This window comes from Nematolebias whitei, chromosome 6 (assembly GCF_014905685.2).
Source record: "Nematolebias whitei isolate Nwh7 chromosome 6, NemWhi1, whole genome shotgun sequence".
NCBI classification, from domain to species: Eukaryota; Metazoa; Chordata; class Actinopteri; order Cyprinodontiformes; family Rivulidae; genus Nematolebias; species Nematolebias whitei.
In genome coordinates this window covers 44,102,599-44,127,765 of record NC_056503.1, presented here as the reverse complement: position 1 = coordinate 44,127,765, position 25,167 = coordinate 44,102,599, and the positions used below count along the sequence as shown (strand labels likewise).

The following is a 25,167-nucleotide window of genomic DNA, read 5'->3' as shown; positions in this document are numbered from 1 at the left end:
TTTGTCAGATTGTCATACCGGTAGCGCAAACTGATAGCTATATCTGTTGGTCAGTGATACTTTGTCAGATTGTCATATCGGTAGCACAAACTGATAGCTGTATCTGTCGGTAAGTGATACTTTGTCAGATTGTCATACCCCTAGCACAAACTGACAAACTTCCATATTTTGGAAAGTGAAACGGACATTTTATGGATGAACAGTCCTGAGATTGGGGATTATGGATTAGGAAATGAAAATAAACTACCAGTATTTATGAAAAATAATCTGTATGGTTGACCATTCTGTGAAGCTAAAATTACAAATTTCTCGAGGGATACAGCATGTTTCTTTTTGTTTTTAAGTGAATCTAAAGGATAAAAATAACTTTTGTTTTTATGTTCGTGATGTAATGCATTTAGGAAATGTGAATTTGATCCTTAAGCATCTAAATAATAAATAAACTCTTTTGGTAGATTAAAGTGTTTCACTTTATCTGTAAATTAAAATCTCCACTTTCTTCCACAAAAGAGATTTAAGGAAAAACATTTTCAGTAAAGAAATATGAGCAATGGACTTGAGGGTTGATCTCCATCTGCTTTCTTAAGAGCATTAAGGTATTTTTTTAAATCCTTTACATATAATACGTTTATTTTACTCAGTTTTTCACTCAAACTTCAGGAGCAATTGTAGTAATTCAATGTTGCACCAGCAGCAAAGCTTTCAGAATGCTTTTATAATTTTAATCCCCAGCGTCTCACACATTAAAAATATATATATTTTAACGTTTCTACTTTGTCATCCTTTCTTGCAACATTTAGAATCAGCTAAAAGGAAAAGCAGGAGTTCCTCCATTTAAAAGTAAAATCTGCTTCAGAAATTGTTGAAAATGGACAAAAGGTCTGAATCTTTTCTCTGATATATTTAGTAACGGATTAATAAATAAACTGTTTGCTTCATTTATTACTTGATGCTTTTATTTTTCTTAAAAACACGCAAAAACAGTGTTTACACTACACTTGCTGACTTCTATAGGGGGAACCCTTTAGGAGTATATTTATCTTTTCATGTAAAAATTTTTTATATATATATATATATTCAAGAAAAGTACAATATTTAAAAGGATATGCAGAAAGTACTTTGTGGTGAAATGTCACTGAAAAACAAACCGATTCAACCTTTAACAAAGTTAATTCAGGTCATCTGGGCGGATTTATATATTTTTGTTGTTGAAATGTTTCGTGGGCAGCACGGTGGCGCAACTGGTAGAGCTGCTGCCTCTCAGCGAGCAGGTCCCTGGTTCAAACCCCGGTCCAGAGGCCTTTCTGGGTGGAGTTTGCATGTTCTCTCCGTGCATGCGTGGGTTTTCTCCGGGTGCTCCGGTTTCCTCCCACAGACCAAAAACATGCATGTTAGGCTGATTGGTAACTCTAAATTGTTCCCAGGTGTGAGTGAGAGAGTGAATGGTTGTTTGTCTCGTTTGTCTCTATGTGGCCCTGTGATGGACTTGCGACCCGTCCAGGGTGTACCCCGCCCCTCGCACAGTGATTGCTGGACATGGGCACCAGCGACCCCCGTGACCCAAAATGGAATAAACGGGTAAAGATAATGGATGGATGGATGAAATGTTTCATCTTTTATCCAAAAGACTTCTTCAGTCTGAGGAGCTTCGCTAAACTCAGTCTCATGGCACCTTCTCATGATGGATCAACCAGTAGTTTGCTGGAGTCAGCCTCCCCACCATCACAGACATTTACACCTCCAGATGCAGGAAGAGGGCCACCTGCATCATGAAGGACCCCACTCATCCAGCACACACACTTTTTGCCCCGCTCCCCTCAGGAAGGAGGTTGAGGAGCATTAAGTGTAGAACCACTAGACTGAGGAACAGCTTCTACCCTGAGGTTGTTACTCGTGAATCCTTAGTTAGGATTATCACTGTGCAAATTACTGTGAAAGAAATCACTGTAATCATTACACTTGTCATTACAGTGCAATGCAACTTGATATGTGCTGCTGATCTCATGCTGCTGATTATTTCATGCTGCTGTGTTCATTCGTCCTCATCTGCTCACACAGACTCATGTTCGTGCTGCTGATGTTTGGCGCATTGTTTTGTACTATCAGTGCTTAGTATATACTTAGTTTAGTGTATTTCTTAGTTCACATCTTAGATCTTATTACTGTTTTTCTTTACAATTTGTATTTTTGCTGGATGTAACTGGGACCCTGTGTACGTAGTTTCGTTCCACCTCACGTACCACATGTGATGTGAATGGCAATAAAAACACCTTGACCTTGAAAAATAACAATAAATTACAGTAAAAATGCAGTTAAAATAAAAGTAGTGGTATAAAACAATACATGGGAGTGCTGTAAAACAAGGTAAAATACTAAAAACAAGCACACATTTGCTTTGATTCAGATAGTTCTGGATGTCAGCAGCAAACTGGTTGATCCATTGAAGGTGCTATTTATAAGTTTATTGTTGTGCTTCAGTGTTTTGGACAAAGGATGAAACGTTTCATCAAAGAAGAATCTGGTTTAACTTTGATTTTTCTACCTGGATTATTGAGAATGCTTGAACAATAAGTTTCTATAAACCCTATTGGACAACTTCAAAATCTAAATTTTCTGATTGGCCATCATTTTGAAAATTAAATAAAAAATACTGATGTATAATTTTAAGAAACATGAACAGTAACAATAACATAATGTAAAATCCAATATATATATTTTTTAGGATTTGATAAAATAACGCTTTAAAACAGCACAGAAAGGCCTTTTCGCCAAAGCTCGCGTCGACCAATCAGAAGCCACGCTCTTGCGTGTTGCTAGGCAGATTATGTTAATATATGCAACGCAGCCATCTCTGCAGCTACCATTCTGAGGTAAGAACGACCTGGACGTTTTCCACAAATTGAAAGAATGCAGAAGATTGAATAGTAATCAGGTCTGTATTTTAATTGTACCCGACTCTTTCTGTTCGCGTAAATTAAATTAACGGGTTGTTTTAGAGCGCATACGCCGGCTGAAAATGTGATTATTTTCCGTGTTGGACGTAGCTGTTGTTGTTAGTCCCACCCAAAATGGAGCCCGTTCTTCCTTGTTCACGGCAGACTCGAAGGGCTGGGCTCAACTAGAAATGGGGGACGGGTGAGTCGACGCAAATAATTCGGCCCCGGCGGACTTCAAAATCGGTTCTGTGGCTAAACCCGGACCGTGTCCCGTCTCCTCCGGTCCGACAAGTTGAGTTAGTCCGAATGTGCGGCCTGACTTTGGGTCAGCTCCGCCGTGTCGCTCACGTCGCGGAGCCGCAAATGCGCGCGTTCCCGCCGCGCTGGTTTCTGTGGTATGGTCCGGTTGGGACGGAGAACCTGCGGGGTTAAAATGGGGGGAGATCACGTTTGTGTGGATGATGCAAACTGGACTCGCAGATCCGGGATTGTTCGGTGTGAGAGGCAGCGTGCCGGGTCCGGTCACTGTTTTCCGGGCGGCCTCCTGGTCGGACCGGCTCGCCCTCTGGTCTTTACCCCGCCAGAGAGCGACGTTTGTCGGCTTTGGGCTCGAACCGACACACGCTGGTTTATTGTGGCTGCAGCACCGTCAGCCCCCCCGAACCGAACCTGTGCTGTCAGATTATACACGTGCTGCTCATAACATTGGAATATCATGAAAAAGTTTATTTTATTTCAGTAATTCCATTCAAAAAGTGAAACTTGTATATTCATTCATTTCACACAGACTGATCTATTTCAAATGTTTATTTCTTTTAATGTTGATGATTATAACTGACCACTAATGAAAACACCATGTTCATTATCTCAGAAAATTAAAGTATTACTTAAGACCACTAAAAAAAGGGATTTTTAGAAATGTTGGCCACCTGAAAAGTATGAGCATGAAAAGTTTGATCATGTGCAGCGTCTATACTTTAGTTGTTGCTCCTTTTGTCTGGATCAATGCGGCGTGGCACGGAGTCCATCAGTCTGTGGCTCTGCTCAGGTGTTCTGACAGTGGCCTTCAGCTCTTCTGAATTGTTGGGTCTGGTGCATCACATCTTCCTCTTTACAAAACCTTGTAGATTTTTTTTGGGGGTAAAGGTCAGGTGGGTTTGCTGACTAATTAAGAGCAGGGATACCATGGTCCTTAAACCAGGTACTGGTAGCTTTGGCACTGTGTGCAGGTGCCAAGTCCTGTTGGAAAATGAAATCTGCATCTCCATAAAGTCGTTCAGCAGCAGGAAGCAGGAAGTGCTCTAAAACTTCCTGGTAGACGGCTGCGTTGATCTTGGACCTCAGAAAACACAGTGGACCAACACCAGCAGATGACATGGCACCCCAAACCATCACTGACTGTGGAAACTTGACACTGGACCTGAAGCAACGTGGATTCTGTGCCTCTCCTCTCTTCCTCCAGACTCTGGGACCTTGATTTCCAAAGGAAATACAAAATGCACTTTCATCAGAGAACATAACTTTGGACCACTCAGCAGCAGACCCAGGCGAGACGCTTCAGATGCGGTCTCTTGTTCAAGAGTGGCTTGACACAAGGAATGCGACAGCTGAAACCCATGTCTTGCATACATCTATGCGTGGTGGTTCTTGAAGCACTGACTCCAGCTGCAGTCCACTCTTTGTGAATCTCCCCCACATTTTTGGAATGGGTTTTGCTTCACCATCCTCTCCAGGGTGCTGTTATCCCTATTGCTTGTACACTTTTCCCTAGCACATCGTTCCCTTCCCTTTGCCGTTCAATTAACGTGCTTGGACACAGAGCTCTGTGAACAGCCAGCCTCTTTAGCAATGACCTTTTGTGTCTTGCCCTCCTTGTGCAAGGTGTCAATGGTCGTCTTTTGGACAACTGTCAAGTCAGCAGTCTTCCCCATGTTTGTGTAGCTACAGAACTAGACTGAGACCATTTAAAGGCCTTTACAAGTGTTTTGAGTTAATCAGCTGATTAGAGTGTGGCACCAGGTCTCTTTAATATTGAACCTTTTCACAATATTCTAATTTTCTGAGATAATGAATTTGGGGTTTTCATTAGTTGTCAGTTATAATCATCAACTTTAAAAGAAATAAACATTTGAATTATATCAGTCTGTGTGTAATGAATGAATATAATATACAAGTTTCACGTTTTGAATGGAATTGCTGAAATAAATCAACTTTTTCATGATATTCTAATTTTATGACCAGTGCCTGTAGGTCCAGATTAGAAACTGTAATAAACTGAACAAATGTATCAATAATCAGTAGAAAAAATAAATACCGGTAATCATTTTCTGTTAAAATGCAGCCTGGCAGCTGAATAGTTTTGATGAAACTCGTAACATTTAAATTATTAACTGAATTTTTTGAGTCAAAGCAGCAACAGAAACTAAAATTAGCATGAGAGAGTAGCTGAAAACTGTAATTATAGAATAGCTAAAAGCTCAAATTAACTAAACTATAGCTAAAGGCTAAAATAAACGAAATGAAGTAAATCAGCGTCTTAAAAATAAAATTAGAAGCTGCAACAAAACGGCAAAAATTAACAAAATGCTTTAATTAGTAAAACTGTAGCTGCAAGCTAAAATAAGCAAAAACATTAATTAAAAGCTTAACATACAGTAGCTAAACAGTAGCTAAAAACAATTTAGCATAACAGTTGCTAAAAACCAACAATAAAACTGTAGCTAAAAGCTAACACTAACAAAACTGTGGGTGAATGCTAAAGTCAAACTGTAGAAAAAAATCTAAAATGAGCAAAACTAGCAAAAATTAAAGGTTAGAAAATGAAGCTAAAACTAGCCAATTCTTAGTTAAAAGCTCAAATTAGTTAAACAGTAGCTTAGGGTTACCAGTAACAAAACCATAGCCAAAAGCTAAAATAAACAGAGCAGCAAAAAAATAAATTTAGCTAACTTGTAGCAAAAAGCCAAAATAAAGAGAACGGTAGCTAAGCACTAAATTTAGCAAAACTGGCTGAAAACTAAAGTTAACAGTAGCAAAATCTTAAATTAGCAAACCAATAGCTAAAAGCTAAAATGAACTAAACCATAACTAAAAGCTCTAAACCTTAGCTACAGGTCATTCATAGCAAAACTGAAAGCTAGAATCAGCAAAGCAGCAGCAAACATTTTCATTTAGCTAAATATTAGCTAAAATTGTAGCAAAAGCTAAAATTTGCAATACTGTTGCAAAGGCCTAAATTAGCAAAATGGTAGCTAAAGACTTAACATAATACCTACAAACATTGCTGAAACCTATCAATAACTAAAATGTACTTTAAAGCTAAATGTAGCAGGAATCACGTTTTCAAAACAGCAGCTAAAAGCTAAATGTAGCAAAACAGTTGCTAGTAGCAACATTTAGCATGACAGTAGCTAAAAGGCATAAGACAACAAAAATGTAGGCAGTGCGCAGAAGTAGATTTCACAAAAGGACTTTAGAGATTTCAACATGTTTATTGGCCAAATTATTTTGTAAATATAAATATATAATACAAGAAGTACAAAACTTAAATAATACCAAAAGTCACAGCTTGCTAAAGCTGATTTGATGAACGTTTTGATACTAGAAGTGCTGAAATAGCACAAAGTATGCAGATGTGTTTTGGCACAGAACGAGCACAAAAACAGGAAAACACCAATCAACGCTGACCCCGCATAAATAAACGTGTGACGTCACCCGTTCATAAATACGAGTGACTTCGTAAATAGTTTAAAAAAAAAACTATTTTATTTTAATTTGCAGCATCAGACGCAGCGATCTCGACTAAAATAATGTTTTATTTTTATACAACCTGTTAATAACATGTTAACATGAAAACATGTTTTGTTTTTCTCCATCAGCCCATTTCAGGAGAGAAGTGCCGTGGTCGGGCCTGGTGCCGTGTCGCCATGGAGACCAAGCAGGAAACGTCCGCTGTCTGGAGTCAGACCGTCAACAACGATTCAGGGAATCCCACGCAGGTACCGAGTCCTGAACGGGTCGACCCCGATCCGTTAAATGTGTAAAAAGTTGCTGGTTCTGATTCGGTTGCGGACGTTTTAGGACTTGGTGTCTCGTGTTCCGGCTGCTGTAGGTGCATTTTGAAGGCGGCGCTGTGGCCCAGATCGTGTACAGCGGAGACCAGGCGGACCGGGCTGAGCAGCAGGTGGTCTACGCAGCAGATGGAAGCTCGTACACGTCCGTGGAGTCTGCAGAGCACACGCTGGTCTACATCCACCCTGCAGACGGTGCTCAGGTAAGAACAGAGGCGGTCACACCGAAACCAGCGTGGTTTGTTGACTTCGTCCACTCCTCCAACACCACAGCCACGGTTCGTCAGTGACATTGTAGTGGGGGCCTCATTGCAGACAACGATGAGACGCGTTTCAGGCAGGAGGTCCAACATCTGATAGGGTGGTGTGCAGACACCGACCTACTTCTCAACACCACCCAAAACAAGGAGGTCGTTTTTGACGTCTGAAGGACCAGAAGACCACGCAGTCCTGCTCTAATCCACAGTGTGGTGGTGGAGAGGGTGGACTCAGCCAGACTCCTTGGCACCCACATCATCATAGATCTGACACGGGAGGGGTCGAGGCACGGTGCAGGAAGAGGGGGTGATGATGGGGGGGGGGGGGGTGTCACGGATCAAGCACGTGCAGACGTTTATTCATTTTCATGCCTTGATCTTTATGGCGGGCGGCACGGTGGCTCAGTTGGTAGAGTTACCGCCGAATCAAATCTTGGCCGAGGGCCTTTCTGGGTGGAGTTTGCTTGTTCTCTTGGTGCATGTGGGTTCTCTCCGGGTGCTCCGGTTTCCTCCCACAGACCAAAAACATGCATGTTAGGCTGATTGATAACTTTAAATTGTCCCTAGGTGTGAGTGAGAGAGAGAATGGTTGTTTGTCTCGTTTGTCTCTGTGTCCCTGTGATGGACTGGAGACCTGTCCAGGGTGCACAGTGACTGCTGGACATGGGCACCAGTGACCCCCGCGACCCAAAAAGGAAGAAGCTGGTAAAGATGATGGATGGATCTTTATGGCAGGGCGGGCCGCCCCCCTTGGATGATATTACGCTGAGACCATTTACAAACTTGTACAGCAGCTAAACAGAAAACATCCTCTTCAGGACTGCGCAGGACAGTGGGACATTTGTCTCGCCTGGTGAAGACTGCACAGAGGATTGGGAGCTGAGCTCTCAGACTTGGACTCTGAGGAGATCCTAGTCCATCTGTCTGGTCCCTCTGCAGTCAGGGAAGAGGTCCCGCACCATCACGAATAACAAGCCAAGCATCAGCTCTGGCTTCACTCACAAACGATGACGATGTCAAGTCTTGAATCCTTGAAAGGAGACAGAATTTTGTATTGAATCTAATTTTTTTTTTCATTTTTTAGCCTAAATCCTGTTTTTTTTCTTTCAGACCGTGTTCGCCGATCAGCCGCAGGTGGCCTACATTCAACAGGACGTCACGACTCAGCAGGTGGCTTTACCTGGCGTGTCAAGTCGCAACAGAAGTCGTCTCAGGACACTGAACAGAAACATTCATATATAAAAATAATAAGTTGACAGAAACATCTCCAGCTCACTTTGTGCCATTTTTACTAAAAAAAATAAAAATTGCTCTGATTGGCAGGTCACGGTTCTGCTGCCTGGCGGGCAGAACATGAATGCCGCCAACCTGCATGTTCTCAGTAACGTGGCAGATGCTCCTCAGAACATCCTGGAACCCGTTCCTCAGGTGAGGACGCACTCGTCTGTCACGATGGGAAAAGTACTCAAAGTTATGAAGGCTGAAGAATCAAGTGTGACTTGTCGTGGCAAAATAAGTCACAAGGCGGGCAGCTTGACCAGGGCCGGATTTGCTGCCGACGACTTCCTTGTTTGTTGAATAACCAGGAACCGGCCGATTCCAAAAAGCAGGAAACCTGTTATCATAAATCCAGTTATATATGCGTCTTCATCCTCGATGGACAGCAGAGGTAGTTTGTCCGTAGTTTGTTGAAATTGGTGATTTTTCATCTGTCGACAAGCTAGTTTTGAAAACTGTTTTTATTGGTTTGGAGCGACATCATCAGGAATTCCAGCCGTATGTTCAAACCGGATTCCTCAACCTTCACAATTAAGCCAAACGTTATAGGAAGGGATTTCCCACGCTACAGCAGGCGGCAGAAAATGGTGTCAGTTCCAAAATCAAAGGTTTAACTCTATAAAACTTCAAGTTAAAGGTACATTAGGACGATTGTGTGCTGTTGTAGTTCCTTGGGTCATTAGATGGTGCCTTCGTGGACCCGTTTTCACGTAAATCTCAGTTATGGAAACGACAAGAAAATCGATATTTTCATGTTTTTTGCACTGCAGCCTGCGCTCATTACAACTTATTTTGAAGTGTGGGTCACATTTGTGTTTTTAAAATTTAAAATTAATAAGAATAATTTGTAACCTGGTGCCCACCACCAAGTGTTTACATTGAGCGCGTACCTGCATTTCAGAATTGCCTCTCAATATTTACTGAAATGACTGTAGTGATCTCACCATTTGAGGAAACTCTTAAACGTTTGAAATCATACGGAGTACCTTTAGGATGAAGATGCTCCGTCATCTTCATTGTTCTGAGGAGATTTCCATGTTTTAGGTTTTGACTGTAGAAACTGTTTCACACGTAGGAGCAGCTGTCTGCGTCCAACTCTCTCGCAGACATGGCCGACATCACGGACCCCCCCACCAGTCCGCTCGGAGCCACGGACTCCACCGATGATTCTGACGAGGCTGAGGACGAAGACTCGGAGCTGGACGACTGGGATCTGCGGCAGCCTCAGGCGTTCGACCCTCACTGCCTCTGTGGGTGAAGCGTCCTGTCGGCGCAGCTTCTTATTTATTTGTTTAAGTCTTAATTTAACGGTGAGCTCAGGCTTTAGCTTATTTTCTGCTCGTTGTGGCGTCTCAGGGTGCGAGGAGTGCAACTGTGCCAACCCCTCGGACTGCCCCCTTCACGGTCCTCTGCATCCCATCCCCAACCGGCCGGTTCTGTCCAAGGCCCGGGCCAGTCTGCCTCAGATCCTCTACATCGACCGCTTCCTGGGCGGGGTGTTCTGTAAGAGACGCATCCCGAAGCGAACGCAGTTCGGTCCCATAGAGGCGCCGCTGGTTCCTCAGAGCGCTCTGCAGGACCACTTCTTCCACCTGAAGGTGAGTCGGCTGAAGTGACGGACCCACCTGATCCTGTTGGAGGATCTCAGGTGCTGAGTCAGCGTTTACCACGTTGTTTATTTTTTAGTTTGTTTTTGCAGTCTTAACTATTTCTGCACACTTTGTTCTGGTTTAGGCCTTCACGTATAAAAACATTCAGGAAATGGAGCTTTGACTTTTAGTTTTTACTTTTCAAAATATTTCACTTTATTTGTGTTTTATTCCCCAAAGAAACATTAAATCTCTTCATTTCATTTTAAGTCGTCGTTCTCTTTGAAATTGGTAATCTGCTTCAGCTGCTGCTCCAACTCCGTCTTCAAACGCTGCTTTTAGCTTTTAGTGGCCTTTAATTAATTTTAGCCAACCGTAGCTAAGTTTAGCTTCTAGCTAGACTTTTGTTAAGTTTAGCTTACTTTTTGCTGCTTTTAACTTTTAGTGGCCTTTAATTAATTTTAGCCAACCGTAGCTAAGTTTAGCTTCTAGCTAGACTTTTGATAAGTTTAGCTTACTTTTGCTACTTTTAACTTTTAGGTAGCCAGTTTATGCTAATTTTAGCTTCAAGCTGGACTTTTGATACTTTAAAGCTTAACTTTTTGATACTTTTAGTTTTTAACCACTATTTTGCTGCTTTTAGCTTTTTGTCTCTTTTGGCTAGCCTTTTGTTACTCCTGCTTGCTTTTCTCATTTTTAGCTTTTAGCTAGCTTTTTGTCCTTTCAGCTAGCTTTTTGCCTCCTTTAGCTAACGTTTTGCTACTTTCAGCTAAGTTTTTGCTGCTAGGTAGCCTTTTTGTGCTTTAAGCTATCCTTTTGTTTTAGCTAGCTTATGCTCATTTTAGCTTCAAGCTAGACATTTGATATTTTAAGCTCATCTTTTCATACTTTTAGTTTATAACCACTATTTTGCTGCTTTTAGCTAGCAATTTGCCTTGTTACATTTTGTTTTTTTTGGGGGGTGTTGCTATTTTTATCTAGCCTTTTGTCTCTTTTAGCTCTCCTTTTGTTACTTCTGCTAGCTTTTCTCACGTTTAGCTTTTAGCTAACTTTTGTTCGTTTTAGCTTCTAGCTATCCTTTTGATACTTTAATCTACCTTTTCATTACTCTTGGCTAGACTTTTGCTACTTTTAGCATTTACTCTTCTTTTTGTTGCTACTTTTATCCTGCCTTTTGCTCCTGTTGGCTTCTAACTACAATTTAAGCTACTTGTACCTCTTTCCAGCCTTTTGCTCCATTTAGCTACAACTATTGTTTTAACAGTTATAGCTTTTAGCTTAATTTATCTTTTAGCTAGTAGCTCTGTTTAGCATTACCCACTCAGTTTCAGCTTCTTCAGCATTTATTAAAACCCCTCAGCCATGTTTTAGCAGAAAATACAGTTTGTGCAGTCGATGATCGTTTCTCACTCTTTGACCTTCCAGCTGTGCACGCTGGACTCGGAGAAGGACGAAGACAAGTCGAGTGACACGTGGTTGGACCTTTCTGACGAGGACAGCTGCAACTGGATGATGTTCGTCAGACCCGCTCAGAACCACCTGGAGCAGAACCTCGTGGCGTACCAGTACGGCTCTGAGATATTTTACACCTGCATCAAACACATCCAGCCCAAACAGGAGCTCAAGGTCAGCCAGAGTTGGGTTCTGCAGTCTGAACCCTCCTGCTGCCCTCGGGTCAAAACCACCCACGAGCCCACTCCAAGGGCAGCAGGAGGGTTTAATGTCTTTATTTAATTTTTTGTGTGGCGTAACTTTATTTATTTCAGCAACAAACAGCTGCTGTCAAAAGTTTTTAACAAGTCAGGACAAAATAGATCCATTCTCTATTTTTCTAAATGTACAATAAAATAAACTACAAAGGGCTTCTACTAAAAACAGTTAAATTTGGATTAACCTGTAGACCAGTTTTTATGATTAATCTGTTAAATTAAACGACTAATCTCCATCCAGAAATACAAAATGCTCTAATATTATCTCAATAATTTTATTTTCAACAGTCGGCTTCGGCTGTTTACCTTGAAGAAAACTGTCAAGTTAAAGTACAAAATGATGGGATTAAAGTTCCAACTCTGTCACAAATTAAAAAAAAAACAAAGCTCTGATCGTTTACATTAGTAAAAACCTGAATACAGTAGTCCCTCGTTTATTTTGGAGGTTACGTTCCAGAACACCCCCACAATAAGTGAAGATCCACGAAGTAGCAGCATTATATTTATTTTAGTATTTATATCTATTTTAAGGCTTTATAAACTCTTCCCACACTCTTGCAATGCTCTAAACTCAAACTTACATCATTTTAACAACATACGTATATGCAGCTATAAATTGTTCTCACCAGCTGGCAGGACAGCAGTGGCTCTTGGTTCTGATCCAGTTCTGTGGCCGACGCAGGACCGGTGGTCCGATAAAGAGATTTTAAAAAGTCCCGGTGTGTTCCAGAGAGTAGCCGGACCTTCAGCGACGCCTCCCCCGCTCGGAGGTCCTCGTGAGCCGGCTACCAGCTCTTGGATTCGGCGATGGTTCTGGAGGTCCAGGTTGTTACTCCTTTGTTTTGTTTACATTACACGCCAGTCCACTAGGGGGCACCATCATGCCAGTAGCGCATGTTATGGGGTTTTATACTCTTGTCTTACTTTTATGTGGTATGTGTTTGGCTGTTGAGCATGGCAGAATAAAGTTTTTTCCGATCCAAAAGAGAAGTTATCATTACTGACCAACACGGTTCTGCTCTGGTTCTGGTTCTGTTCCCGGTGGGTTCCGTGCAGCTCTCTGAATCTGCTGGGAGCCAAAGTCACTGTAATAAGCGCCAAACTTTTTCCAATCAGATCAAAATTTTCCCTTTTTGTATTTCAGCAGAAGGCAATGAGGCTTCTGGGCTGGGCACTGTTGGCCTCTGGGAAATGTAGTCCTTATGAGCGGGGATACAGTGTTGGCTTATTGAGAGAAAACTACAAAATGGTGGCGCCTGTCCGAAGTATTTTTTTCATTAACTTTTTACTGTACAGTGTCCCGTACTGTCCCAATCACGTGAGTAATATTAAAGTTGACAATCGTGTGTCGTGTACAAATTTTTATTTTTCCCTCATGCTCAATCTTACTTTGAAAAACCACGATAGAGCGAGTCTACAAAAGTCGAACCGCGAAGTAGCGAGGGACTACTGTATTCAACGTGTTGTAGGTTGTCTACTGGTTTTTCCAACTAAATTTCAGCTCAATATTTCTAACACTGACAAATAACTTAGCTGATGAAATGTATTTATTACTGTAATATATGATCATTTGTTAGATTTAAATGTTGTACGTTTAAATATCAGCATTATCGACGCAGTTAATTTAACGATACTGAAACACACGGGTGTCGTGTTGGAATCTGTACCCCGCCTGTTTAAGCCCTTCCGTCAGGATGCATTTCTCCTGTTAGGACAACAAAGATATTTTATTTTAGCATATTAATTTAAATTTATAGCTGCTCAAAGCAACAGACGTTAAGAGGAAACCGGAACAAAGCTGGAGGGAGAGTTAACTTTAACTGAGGGGTACAAAACTTAACGCATCAGTTTGGCACAGATACAACAATTTTCAGTCAGGTCATCTGGACAGTTTCTTTTTTTGCTGAAACGTTTCACCTTCCATCCAGAAGGCTTCATCATTCAAGGAAATGCACAACACAAAACTGATTTTTTTCCCCCAGCTTACTCCAAAGTGGAACAAACCAGTTATTTTGGTGCTAAGCTAGTGTCTTTGGCACACCCCCTCCTCTGGTGCCGGCCCTCTTCCTCATCAACAGTCATGTCAGACTGGTTCAAACCAAAAAAGTCCATGCTCAATAATCCAGGTATACAATCCAACAATTTTCAGTCAGGTCATCTGGACAGTTTCTTTGTTTTTTTCCAGATGACCCGACTGAAAAGTGTTTGATTGTATACCTGGATTACTGAGCACGGACTTTTTTGGTTTGGCACAGAGTTAATGAATCGAACAAGAGCTCAGATTATAGTCTAGACGTTTTTTATTTATTTATATTTATTTACTGGCAAACGAAGCAGACATGTTTTCACTCCGGTGGTTTTGTTTTCGTAATAACTTCCAAATTACCGGTACATTTTTATCATCGATTAGCTTGAAGTACTCCCATAGTTCAGAGCGTTCCAGTCGTTTGAAAACGCTTACAACCATCTGGACGCGGCCGCAGCCGCTTTATCCACGGAGGGCGTTTTGAAACAGCAACTCCGACAAAACGGAGAACTGGACTTGGCATCTGCAGCACCCCCTAGTGGTGTGGAGGAAAAACTGCTGTTCAGTCGGAAGAGGAAAATTTAGTGTTGACGATGACGCCGACTACCCGCGGTAGCTCTAAAACTAAAATAAGCTGTTTTTAAACGTTGTTTTGTAGGTGTGGTACGCAGCGTCATACGCAGAGTTCGTCAACCAGAAGATCCACGATGTCACAGAGGAAGAGAGGAAAGGTGAGCGTTCGGTTTCCTTTAACACGGTTTCTGTCTGCTCCGGCTCTCCCTCGTCACAGACATCCATCTCGTCCGTTCAGTTCTCCAGGAGCAGGAGTGGAACTGGCCCTGCTACGAGTGCAACCGCCGCTTCGTGAGCTCGGAGCAGCTGCAGCTGCATCTCAACATGCACGACGACAAGCTGAGCTCCGTTACCAGGTGAGAACGTTTTCCCACGTCTCCGGTTGGTTTTTCCTGTTCGTCCCGGTCGTGTGACCCGATCGCTGTGACGCCGTTCTCAGGTCCAGAGGGCGAGGCAGAGGCAGAGGCAGGAAGAGGTTCGGGACAGGAAGGAGACCGGGACGCCCACCTAAATTCATACGCCTGGGTCCGCCTGTAGACGCCAACGGAGACAAGACGACCGTAATACAAAGCTTTGACACCTGCTAAATGAATGAAGATATTCTTTGTTTCTAGGGATGCACCGATGATACATTGGTTTCGTGTGGGTTCTGTTACACACACACAGTATCAGAACGATACCCGACATCTGTATCAGTGCATCCTTTTTATACAGATGTACAAAAAGCAGATGTATTAAAGTATAGTCCTCATCTGTCCGTACGCACCTGAGGTCAAAAAATCCAGGTCAAAGTTATACGTCTTTGCTTGTCTGGACCTCAACTTCTGATCCGCTCAAGATAATTTAATGAAACTTCATACACGTATGCATCATCACTGCACGGAGTGTCACACTTTCCATCACTCCAGCTTTAAGGTCAAAGTCACAAATCAAGGTCAAAATTAACACAAGCTGTACGCAGATGTCTCCCGACAGCTGGGGGATTTAAATAGCGAACGTTTTTGAGTAACAGATCCTGGCAAGTGGTGGGAGCAATTTTGCAATGGCGGTTCCAGGGGGTGGCCAAAGGTGACCTTGGCCCTCAAAGATTAATCTTCAGCCACCCAATCTTTTGAGATAACTATACTTTTAAGCAATATAACAACTAGAAAGTATAGCAGTTTAGATAAATACAATGGCGGTGGCCATCTTGGATTTTGACTTGGCTACAAAATTTTTGATAGGGACTTTTCGTACGCCTAGGTGTAGCTCCACCAAAATGGAAGTTGGCACATTGCTTTTTAATCACCACTGGATGGAGTGTTGTGTACACTTTTCATCACACCAGCTCCAAGGTCATAAACCAAGGTCAACTGGTGTACAAAGTCTTTGCATATCCGGGCTGTATAAGAGTTTGTCAACAGGCGTATAACGTGTTGTATACGTACTCATTCTATAATGACCTCCTTTTTTTCCTATCAGGAAATGTTGGAGTTGACGGAGAAGCCCCTGGAGGAGCGACTAGACGGGGCAGAGAACGGTTTGAAAGACGTGGAGCTGGAAACGGAGGAGGACGCTGCTGAACCTGAAGCAGAGCTCGTCTCCTCTGAGCACCAACTCCTGGAGTCCACAACACCGTCCACCATCACGGACCAGCCCGATCTGCTGAAGGAGGACTCGGCACAGAACGTCCAATCGAATCTCACGCCACAGGACGTGCAGCGTGCCAAGAAAATACGGGTGAGTCCGTTTGGTGGCTTCAAAATTATACACACACACAATACGTTTGTTTTATATGTATCTCTGGTGGTTCCTTATTAATCTCCCACACCAGTTGTCATTCTTTAACTCGCTGAAGGTCCTTTTAACTTTATGACAATAAGTTTTGTTAGGGGAAAAATTAACCACCATACCTAACCGCTTAAAAATTATATTTAGTTATAGTTTTGTCCACAATAAACTACTCCGTCTTTTAGAACTATCTCAGCCTGAAATAAAAAGATTACTTTTTTTTATATATATATATATATATATTTTACCTCATTGAAGGCCTTTAGTATAAAAGGAAAAAAACTATTTTAGCTTTTTATTAACAAAATGCATCTATATATTTTTACCTCCGGAGTAAATTCCCGTCCTCTGTCTGTGGTTTTAACAGTGTCTCCCAAATGTAAAAGCGGAGCATCACTTAGTGGGCTAAAGTAAAAATACAACGTAGAGGGATAAAGGCACAAAGGAAAAAAAATATCTGAAAGGAATGCAGTATTTTAGGATATGATATGATGATATGATATGAGTTCACAAAATGCATCTACAGTAGTCCCTCACTTATTGCGGGGGTTACGTTCCAGACACCCCCGCGATAGGTGAAAATCTGTATAATCATATATAAGGTAAAGAGTATTGGTCCAAGCACTGAACCCTGAGGAACTCCATGACTAACTCGTCATTTAACTCGACTTTCATTCTTTAGCTTTAAACAAATCTGCTCATGCTGAAAGTGGACAGTTGTACCGTTTTGGTCAAACCTCGTAGAAGACGTTAAACACAATGTCATCTTTTAATCTTTGAGCACGTTTTGAGGATTACTCTCAGCTACTACCACCCTGGCTTTTAACGCGATACCTGCATAAATGATTGAGTTATAGTAGTCCCTCGCTTATCACGGGGGTTATGTTCCAGACACCCCTGTGATAGGTGAAAATTCACGAAGTAGGGATGTTCTATTTATTTTAGCATTTATATATATTTTAAGGCTTTACAAACCCTTCTCACACTCTTGCCATGTTCTAAACTCTAAATGTTCTAAACTCTAAATGTTCTGAACGAGCACAGCGAAAAAGAGCAGACGGGCTGATGCTACAGTTACTGAGCCAATCAGCACCCGGGGGCGGACTGGCCATCGAGAGCACCGGAACAAATCCCGGTGGCCTGGCCCGGGAGCTGGACTCTGTTTGGTTCGGGTCGTGCTTGATTATTTTAAATAAACGATTCATGCCGCTGACTCAGGTATCCGCCTCACTGAAGCTCCTGAGCAGTAGCGATGGGGGAAAGACAGACCACCCGCCCCCTCCTTTCTCTTTCTGAGCCCCCCGCCCCCTCCTTTCTCTTTCTGAGGCCCCCACCCCCTCCTTTCTCTTTCTGAGGCTGCAACAGCAGATCAAAGACACACAACAGGTTGCGCGCCCGCCTGTTGTGTGCCTGCGTGCTCCGGTGCTCCCGATGGCCAGTCCACCCCTCAGCACAACGCTCTGGTTGGTCGCCTTCAATCAGTCAGCCAATCGTGTGTCACGTACAATCTTGCATCAAAACCCCACGAAACAGTGAGTCAGCAAAAGTCGAACCGTGAAGAAGTATCGAGCAACTCCTGTGATGAATTTCTACGTGGTCGATGTTTTCCCTTAAGGAACACTAGAGGGCAGTACAGTTCCCGTGAAGTTACAGGAGCATTGGAAACTATTCTGACACAGTTAAAATAAAAAAAGTAAAAGTATTATTAGACCTTGTCAGGAACAGCTGGGTTTGTTGACTTAAAAAAAACAAAATAAAAACAACCGTAAACGTATTAGTGATTTTTCTCCGTGAGACCTTCTGAGGATTGTTTTTTTTAATCCGATTTAGTTTTGCCGTTGTCTGAAGCACTTTGTGTTTAAAAGTGCTTTATAAATAAAGTTTGATTTTAAAACGATGTGTCTCTCTTCCTCAATGCGAGCCTCCCTCACAGACGGATGAGCAGGTAGGTGAAGCCTGGAGGATCATGGGTAAAAAGGCAAAAAGACTGAGCTTTTCTTCTGCTTCAGCTGCTCCTCGTCTGACGGCCGCGCTTCACTCTGTTCTTCTTCTCTCCGGGTCAGAACGCGGCGCTGCAGCACCTCTTCATCAGGAAGAGCTTCCGTCCGTTCAAATGCTCCCTGTGCGGGAAGGCCTTCCGGGAAAAAGACAAGCTGGAGCTGCACCTGCGGGTCCACGGTCGCGACGCCTACACCTTCTCCTGCCACATCTGCTGCAAGAGCTTCCTGAGCGACTCGTTCCTGGAGGACCATCTGGTGGAGCACACGGACAACCGCTTCTACTCCTGCCTCTTGTGTCCCGAGACTTTCGAAAGACTGGAGCTGCTGAAGGACCACGTGGAGGTCCATTCTGTGGACGGCTGCTTCACCTGTCCCTCCTGCAAGAAGACGTTTACAGACTTCATCCAGGTCAGTAGGACAGATGGTGACAGCTGTGGATTTCACACGAAGCTGGAGGGTTCAGAGTTCTGCTTCTCTCGTAGGTGAAGAAGCACATCCGCTGCTTCCATTCGGAGAAGAGCTTTCAGTGTCCGAACTGCGAGAAGACCTTCTGCCGCCCGGACAAGCTGCGCCTGCACATGCTGCGCCACTCTGACCGCAAGGACTTCCTGTGCTCGACGTGCGGCAAGCAGTTCAAGGTGAGGGGAGCGGCAGACGAACGCGGTTACAGCGTTCCTCTACGGAGAGCGTAACTCCTACGAGATCTTTCTTGTTTTATTGTGAAATTCAGAGGAAAGATAAGCTGCGGGAGCACATGCAGCGCATGCACAATCCAGACAGAGAAGCCAAGAAGTCGGACCGGACGCACCGCTCCAAGACCCACAAGACGAAGACCCCCACCTCCGACTTCGAGAGCTTTGCGTTCAAATGCCGGCCGTGCATGATGGGATTCCGACGCAGAGGAATGCTGGTGAGCCGCAGCTCTGATGCTTTTATTGTGTAACGCAGAGTCGTGTCATTTCCTGTTTACATTTTTCTGTTTAACCACATATGTGTCAAAACATTCAGCTCCTTCGGCTGATTGGTGCCATGACTTCTGGCTTTTGCAACTTTAGAAAATATTGAACTTTATTTACAAATATTTTCCTGTTGAAAGATGCTGGGATCTTTTGATTCCTTCAAAAACTTTGTTCTCGAAGCTCACCGGCTTCGTTCTTGTCCTTTTATGCCACTTTTAGCTTTCAGCTAATATTCTGCTACTTTTAGCTTTTAATAAAAGCTTTGCTATTTTTGCTGTAAACTACCATTCTGCAACTTTTAGCTTTTAGTCAGACTTTTGCTACTTCAAGCTTTTACCTACTATTCCACCACTGTTCACTTTTAGCTAGCCTTCTGCTTCTTTGAGCATTTAGCTAGCTTTTGTTATTCTTAGCTTTTATTTAGCCTTTTGGTGTTTGTGGCTTCCGCCTGGCTTTTTACTACATTTAGCTACTGTACCTTTCAATAGCCTCTTAATAATTTTGGCTTTTAGTTAGCCTTTTACGACTTTTAGCTTTTTGCTGGCATTTTGCTACTTCTCGCTGCCATTCTGCAACTTTTAAGCTTTTAATTAGCGTTTTGCTACTTTTAGCTTTTAATTAGCGTTTTGCTACTTTTTAGCTTTTCATTAAAGTTTTGCTATTTTTTGCTGTAAGCTATCATTCTGCAATTTTTAGCTTTTAAGCTAGGCTTTTACTACTTTCAGCATTTGCTTCTTCTACTTCGCCTTTAGCTACTTGTAGCTAGTTTTTTGCTAGTTTTAGCTAGGTTTCTGCTTTTTTATCTTTAAGAACTCGGCTTCAGCTTCTTCAGCTGTCATCATCCAGCTCTCAGCTGCAGGTTTATCTTCTCCAGTTTGGTTTTAAACTCCAGTCGTTTTAGCTGTTTTTCTGTTTGCAGGTGAATCATTTGTCCAAGCGTCACCCTGAAATGCGAATCGACGACGTTCCGGAGCTGACGCTTCCGATCATCAAACCGAACCGGGATTACTTCTGTCAGTACTGTGATAAGGTCCGTTCCCCTCTCGTCGGTACCGTCTGCCTTCGGCTGCTCCATCGTGGAACTAACTTTTCTCTGCAGGTGTATAAAAGCGCCAGCAAACGGAAAGCTCACATCCTGAAAAACCATCCCGGAGCAGAGCTACCCCCCAGCATCCGGAAGCTGCGTCCCGCCGCCCCCGGGGAGCCGGACCCCATGTTGAGCACGCACACCCAGCTGACCGGTACCATCGCTACGGCGCCGGTCTGCTGCCCACACTGCGCCAAGCAGTACAGCAGCAAGGTAAGCCGCACTTCGCTGAACTCGGCTGGTTTTCAACGTCGCCGTAGTTTGTGATGAAACGTTGTTTTCTTCGACAGACCAAGATGGTGCAGCACATCAGGAAGAAGCACCCGGAGTTCACCCAGCTGGCCAACGCCATCCAGACTCCTCTCACCACGGCCGTGATCAGTTCTGCTCCGGTCATCAGCGCAGACGGAGCCACAGCCGAGGCCGTCGTGGTGAGGACGGGGCTATCGTTTCGTTAGGGTCCAAATGTTGGTGGTCATGTGTTATTGTTGTGTTTTTACCGGCGTGACGTTCTTCCTCTACAGACCACGGATCTGCTGACCCAGGCCATGACAGAACTGTCTCAGACGTTGACCACGGACTACCGAACGGCGCAGGGAGACTACCAGAGGATCCAGTACATCCCGGTGTCTCAGGCTGGAGGCGGTTTGTCGCAGCCGCAGCACATCCAGCTGCAGGTGGTCCAGGTCGCGCCGGTGAGTCAAAAAAGAGACGATTTATTTTTAATTTATCGTGCTGATTCGGCGGTCACTTTATCATCGTTCGCCTGTTTTCACCTCATCGTCATTTGTGTTATTTTAGTCGTTAGTTATTTTAAAAATGTTCGGCTTATTCGGGCAATTGAAACTGGGTTTTTTGTAGGTTTAAAAAAAAAAATTAATATAATTTTCAAAACATTTATTTTTATTTACACATATTTTCCCTTTGAGAGCTCTTCAGTTCATTCAAAAACATTATTCTCCTTGAGATCTGCTGTTTTTGTCTTCTGCTACTTGCAGCTTTTACCTACCATTTGGCTATTAGGCTTCTTTATGTATTTATTTAGCTACCATTTGTTGCTATTTTTAAATTTCTGCTAATCTTTTGCTGATTTAGCTAGCATTTTCCTACTTTTAACAAACTTTTTGTTACTTTTAGCTTCTAGCTAGTCTTATTAATTTTCGCTTTTAGCTAATGTTTTGCTACTTTTAGGATTTACCTAACCTTTTGCTGCTTTAAGCTAGTGTTTTACTACTTGTAGCTATTAAATAGTTTAGCAATTTTTAGCTTTTAGCTAGTCTTGATAATTTTAACTAGACTTTACTACTTGTATCTTTTAACTAGCCTTTTTTTTTTGTTACTTTTAGATTTTAGCTAACATTTTGCTATCTTTAGCAATTATCTAACCTTTTGGTACTTTTAGCTAGCTGATGTAGATTCTCAGTCATCCAGCACCTGATAACTTAATAGTTAAATAATTACTTTTAATAATGTTTTAGCCAATCTTGCTACTTTTAGCTTTTAGTTAACATTTAGCTACTTTTACACTTTTGCTAAACTTGATGCTTTCAGCTAACATTTTCCTACTTTTAGATTTTTTTAGCTAGTCTTCTTCTACTTTTAGCCTTATGTTACATTTAGCTAGCATTCTGCCTCATAGGTTTTACAGCTTGGTTTCAGCTTCATCAGCACAGTCATTCAGCCAAAATTAAGCTGAAAATTAAATTTTTGAAAATATATTTGTTATATATTTTATATTTCTTCAGAAAACCCACAAATTAGAGTTTGATGAGTCAGACTTCGATAAGTCGAAGTTTAAGTTAGGCTTTGATCATTTAGATTTTTATATGACGGAGTTTCATAAGTCAAACTTTAAGTCGGACTTTAAGGTGGGCTTTGATAAGTCAGAGTTTAATTTGGACTCAAGTCGGAGTTTGGTAATACAAGTTTTGATAAGTCGGACTTAAAGAGTTTGTCAGAATTTGTCAGGTTGGACTTTGATAAGTAAAAGATAAGTCAGAGTTTAAGTCGGCATTTAAGTTGGCGTTTAAGTCAGTTTGATAAGTTAAAGACTAGTCTGAGTTTAAGTCAGAGTTTTTAGTTGGAGTTTAAGTCTGAGTTTAAGTCAGACTTTGATAAGTAAAAGGTTAGTTGGAGTTTTAAGTTGGAGTTTAAGTCTGAGTTCAAGTCAGACTTTGATAAGCTAAAGGTTAGTCGGAGTTTTAAGTTGGAGTTTAAGTCTGAGTTCAAGTCAGACTTTGATAAGCAAAAGGTTAGTCAGAGTTTTAAGTTGGAGTGTAAGTCACAGTTTAAGTCAGACTTTGATAAATGAAAGGTTAGTCTGAGTTTAAGTTGGAGTTTAAGTCACAGTTTAAGTCAGAGTTTGATAAGTAAAAGGTTAGTCGGAGTGTAAGTCAGAGTTTAAGTCAGACTTTGATAAATGAAAGGTTAGTCTGAGTTTAAGTTGGAGTTTAAGTCGGAGTTCAAGTCAGAGTTTGATAAGTAAAAGGTTAGTCGGAGTTTGGTAAGTCATAGTTTTCTGTTTTGAACTCATTTCATCTCAGCAGCCATTCAGCAGAACTCAAAGTGGCCAAACTGGACATAAAAATCAAAGTTAAATCTTAACTTTTGTTTGTCCGCAGGCGTCCTCCCAGCATTCCCAGCCTCCGACGGTGGACGTGAGTCAGCTGCACGATCCTCACAGCTACAGCCAGCACTCCATCCAGGTCCAGCACATCCAGGTCTCTGAGCCCTCGGGCTCGGCTCCAGGTGCCTCTCAGGTAAACCCTCACATCTGGTTTGTTTAGCGCTCGACCGGCGCCGCTCCTCACCTTTCATCTTCCTCGTCTCTGTCTCAGGTCACCAGTCAGCCTCTGAGCCCGGCCTCCCAGCAGCCCAGTCAGGAGCTGAGCCCAGCCCAGCTGACCCCCGTCACCTTAGCTCAGAGTCACACCCTGCAGGCCAACAGCACCCAGCAGCCGGGGGCCGTGCAGCACGCCGCCTACATACCCGGGAACTGGAACTACCGAGGCTACCGTGAGTCTCAGTCATGGTCGGACCTGGTGGTCTGTGCTGCGTGAGGATTAACTGTGATCCTCTTTCTGCTCCAGCGTCTGAGATCCAGATGATGGCTCTACCTCATGCTCAGTATGTGATCGCTGAGGCCAGCACGCCCGTGTCTGGAGTCGGCAGCAACCAGGTGAAGACGGTGAGTCGGCTCATTTTTGTTTGTCCCGACTGAGACTGAGAAGTGCTGAAAACTGACCCACAGTCCAGAAAGACTTGGTGCAGGACCAGGTTGACCACCGCAAACAACCCCCTCGGTTTATAAACGTCCAGGGACTGAAGAGACCAGCTGCTGCAGTTTTTGGGGGATGTGGTCTCATTTTTGTCCCCTCTAAGATTCTAGTTGTCCAACAGTCCTGGCTCTTTGTTGTGTTGCTCTAAAACCTGTAGACACTTTTCTGCATCGATGCAGCCGTTCCAGATGTGTAAGCTGCTCAATGTCAGAGCCATTAATGCACCCCCATACCATCAGAGAGGCAGGCTTTTGAACTGTGTGCTGATAACAGGCTGGATGGTCGCGCCCCAGTTTCTAAGAAGAAATGTCACATGTGGATCCGTCTGACCACAGAACCGTCCTCCACGTTGACTCGGTCCATTTCAAACGAGCTCTGGTCCCGTGAAGACGGCAGCGGTTCTGGATAGTGTCCACATACGGTGGCTTCTTTGCCTGATAGAGCTTTAATCAGTTTGTGGATGACGCTGTGTTTACGTGATCTGTGGAAGTGTTCCTGAGTCCGGAACAGAACCAGAACTGTTTTTAATGCAGTGAAACCTTCTTGTGCCTCCAGACCCACTACGTCATCTCTGAGGGTCAGAGCGAGCTGGAGACGAAGCAGGCGGCCCCTCAGAGCGCAGCCCAGAACCAGGCCGAGCACCTGGACCAGCAGCCCGCCGGTCAGACGCCCACCACGCAGTACATCATCACCGCCACCACCAACAGCAGCGGCACCAGCGAGGTCCACATCACCAAGCCCTGAACTGGACCCATCGTGGACGCTCCGTGTTTACGTGTATAAACGAATCTCCTCGCCCGCCACCTCCGAGTGGATCGGATCAGACGGTACCGGCACAGTTTTATGTGTTTGTGAGAATGAAAGTAGCTGCCAGAACTTCGTCTGGAAAAAGAAAAATGAAGTTTTTTATTTTAAATAAAGTATCAAATGAAATGTAAACAGAACACTACTTGTAAAGAAATGCACTGGACCGTAGAACTGGAGAACGTTTTTATTTTTGTTTTCCTTCGGTATTTTATTTGTAAAGACAGAAAATATTAAACTCCTCATGATTCTGTTTGTCGTTTGTTACCAAACAGTGTTGCTGCGATCATGTTTGTTTTTGTTTACTCTCTGGACTGTCCTCAGTTCATAAAGCTTAGAAGAACTATTTTAATATCTGAATATTTGTCCTCTACGGTGGTTTTGTAGTAAAATGTGAAAAATCAAACGCGCCCTGCGTCGTTCTTTAAACACAAACTGTTGCGTGGTTTCACTCCGCAGACATTTTACAGGCAGAATTTAAAGTTGTGACACATTCTGACAATTTCTAAAAGAAGTCGGACTTAAAGGTGGCAAAATATGAAACTTTACAAATATTACGAGTTTTTATTTATTTATTTATTTAACTGATCTTTGCAGTTTTCTTATCTTTATCCTAATAAATCAGATAAAGCTACATTTAAAAAACTGTCAGAGAAAACAAACCAACTTGTTCTTATTCTTGTGCTTGTTCTTATTGTTCTTGTTGTTCTTATTCTTGTTCTTCTTCTTATGCTTGCTCTTATTCTTGTTCTTATTGTTCTTATTCTTGTTCTTATTGTTCTTCTTCTTGTTCTTCTTGTTCTTGTTCTTATGCTTGCTCTTATTCTTGTT

The 25,167-nt window shown here is 42.8% G+C and overlaps 1 protein-coding gene across 1 annotated transcript; it reads left to right on the top strand.

Annotated features, from left to right (window-relative positions):
- Positions 1–3,067: 3,067 nt before the first annotated feature.
- prdm10 (PR domain containing 10) lies at positions 3,068–24,382 on the top strand. The gene is made up of 23 exons (XM_037678318.1): positions 3,068–3,135; positions 6,815–6,934; positions 7,048–7,209; positions 8,374–8,433; positions 8,587–8,691; positions 9,617–9,791; positions 9,898–10,139; positions 11,556–11,756; positions 14,524–14,596; positions 14,677–14,794; positions 14,878–14,998; positions 15,900–16,157; positions 18,272–18,616; positions 18,691–18,846; positions 18,939–19,118; positions 20,087–20,197; positions 20,267–20,467; positions 20,545–20,685; positions 20,779–20,949; positions 22,876–23,013; positions 23,092–23,269; positions 23,344–23,441; positions 24,088–24,382. The coding sequence occupies exons 2-23, from the start codon at positions 6,863–6,865 to the stop codon at positions 24,274–24,276; spliced, it is 3,495 nt and encodes a 1,164-aa protein (XP_037534246.1). The 5' UTR covers positions 3,068–3,135; positions 6,815–6,862; the 3' UTR covers positions 24,277–24,382.
- Positions 24,383–25,167: the final 785 nt, after the last annotated feature.

What these genes read in the sequence shown, in the direction of transcription:
- prdm10 (XM_037678318.1), top strand. Translation starts at nt 6,863, where the DNA reads ATGGAGACCAAGCAGGAAACGTCCGCTGTCTGGAGTCAGACCGTCAAC. An exon ending in ATTCAGGGAATCCCACGCAG is followed by an intron (nt 6,935 to 7,047) that starts GTACCGAGTCCT and finishes CGGCTGCTGTAG; the next exon opens with GTGCATTTTGAAGGCGGCGC. An exon ending in CGTGCGGCAAGCAGTTCAAG is followed by an intron (nt 18,847 to 18,938) that starts GTGAGGGGAGCG and finishes TGTGAAATTCAG; the next exon opens with AGGAAAGATAAGCTGCGGGA.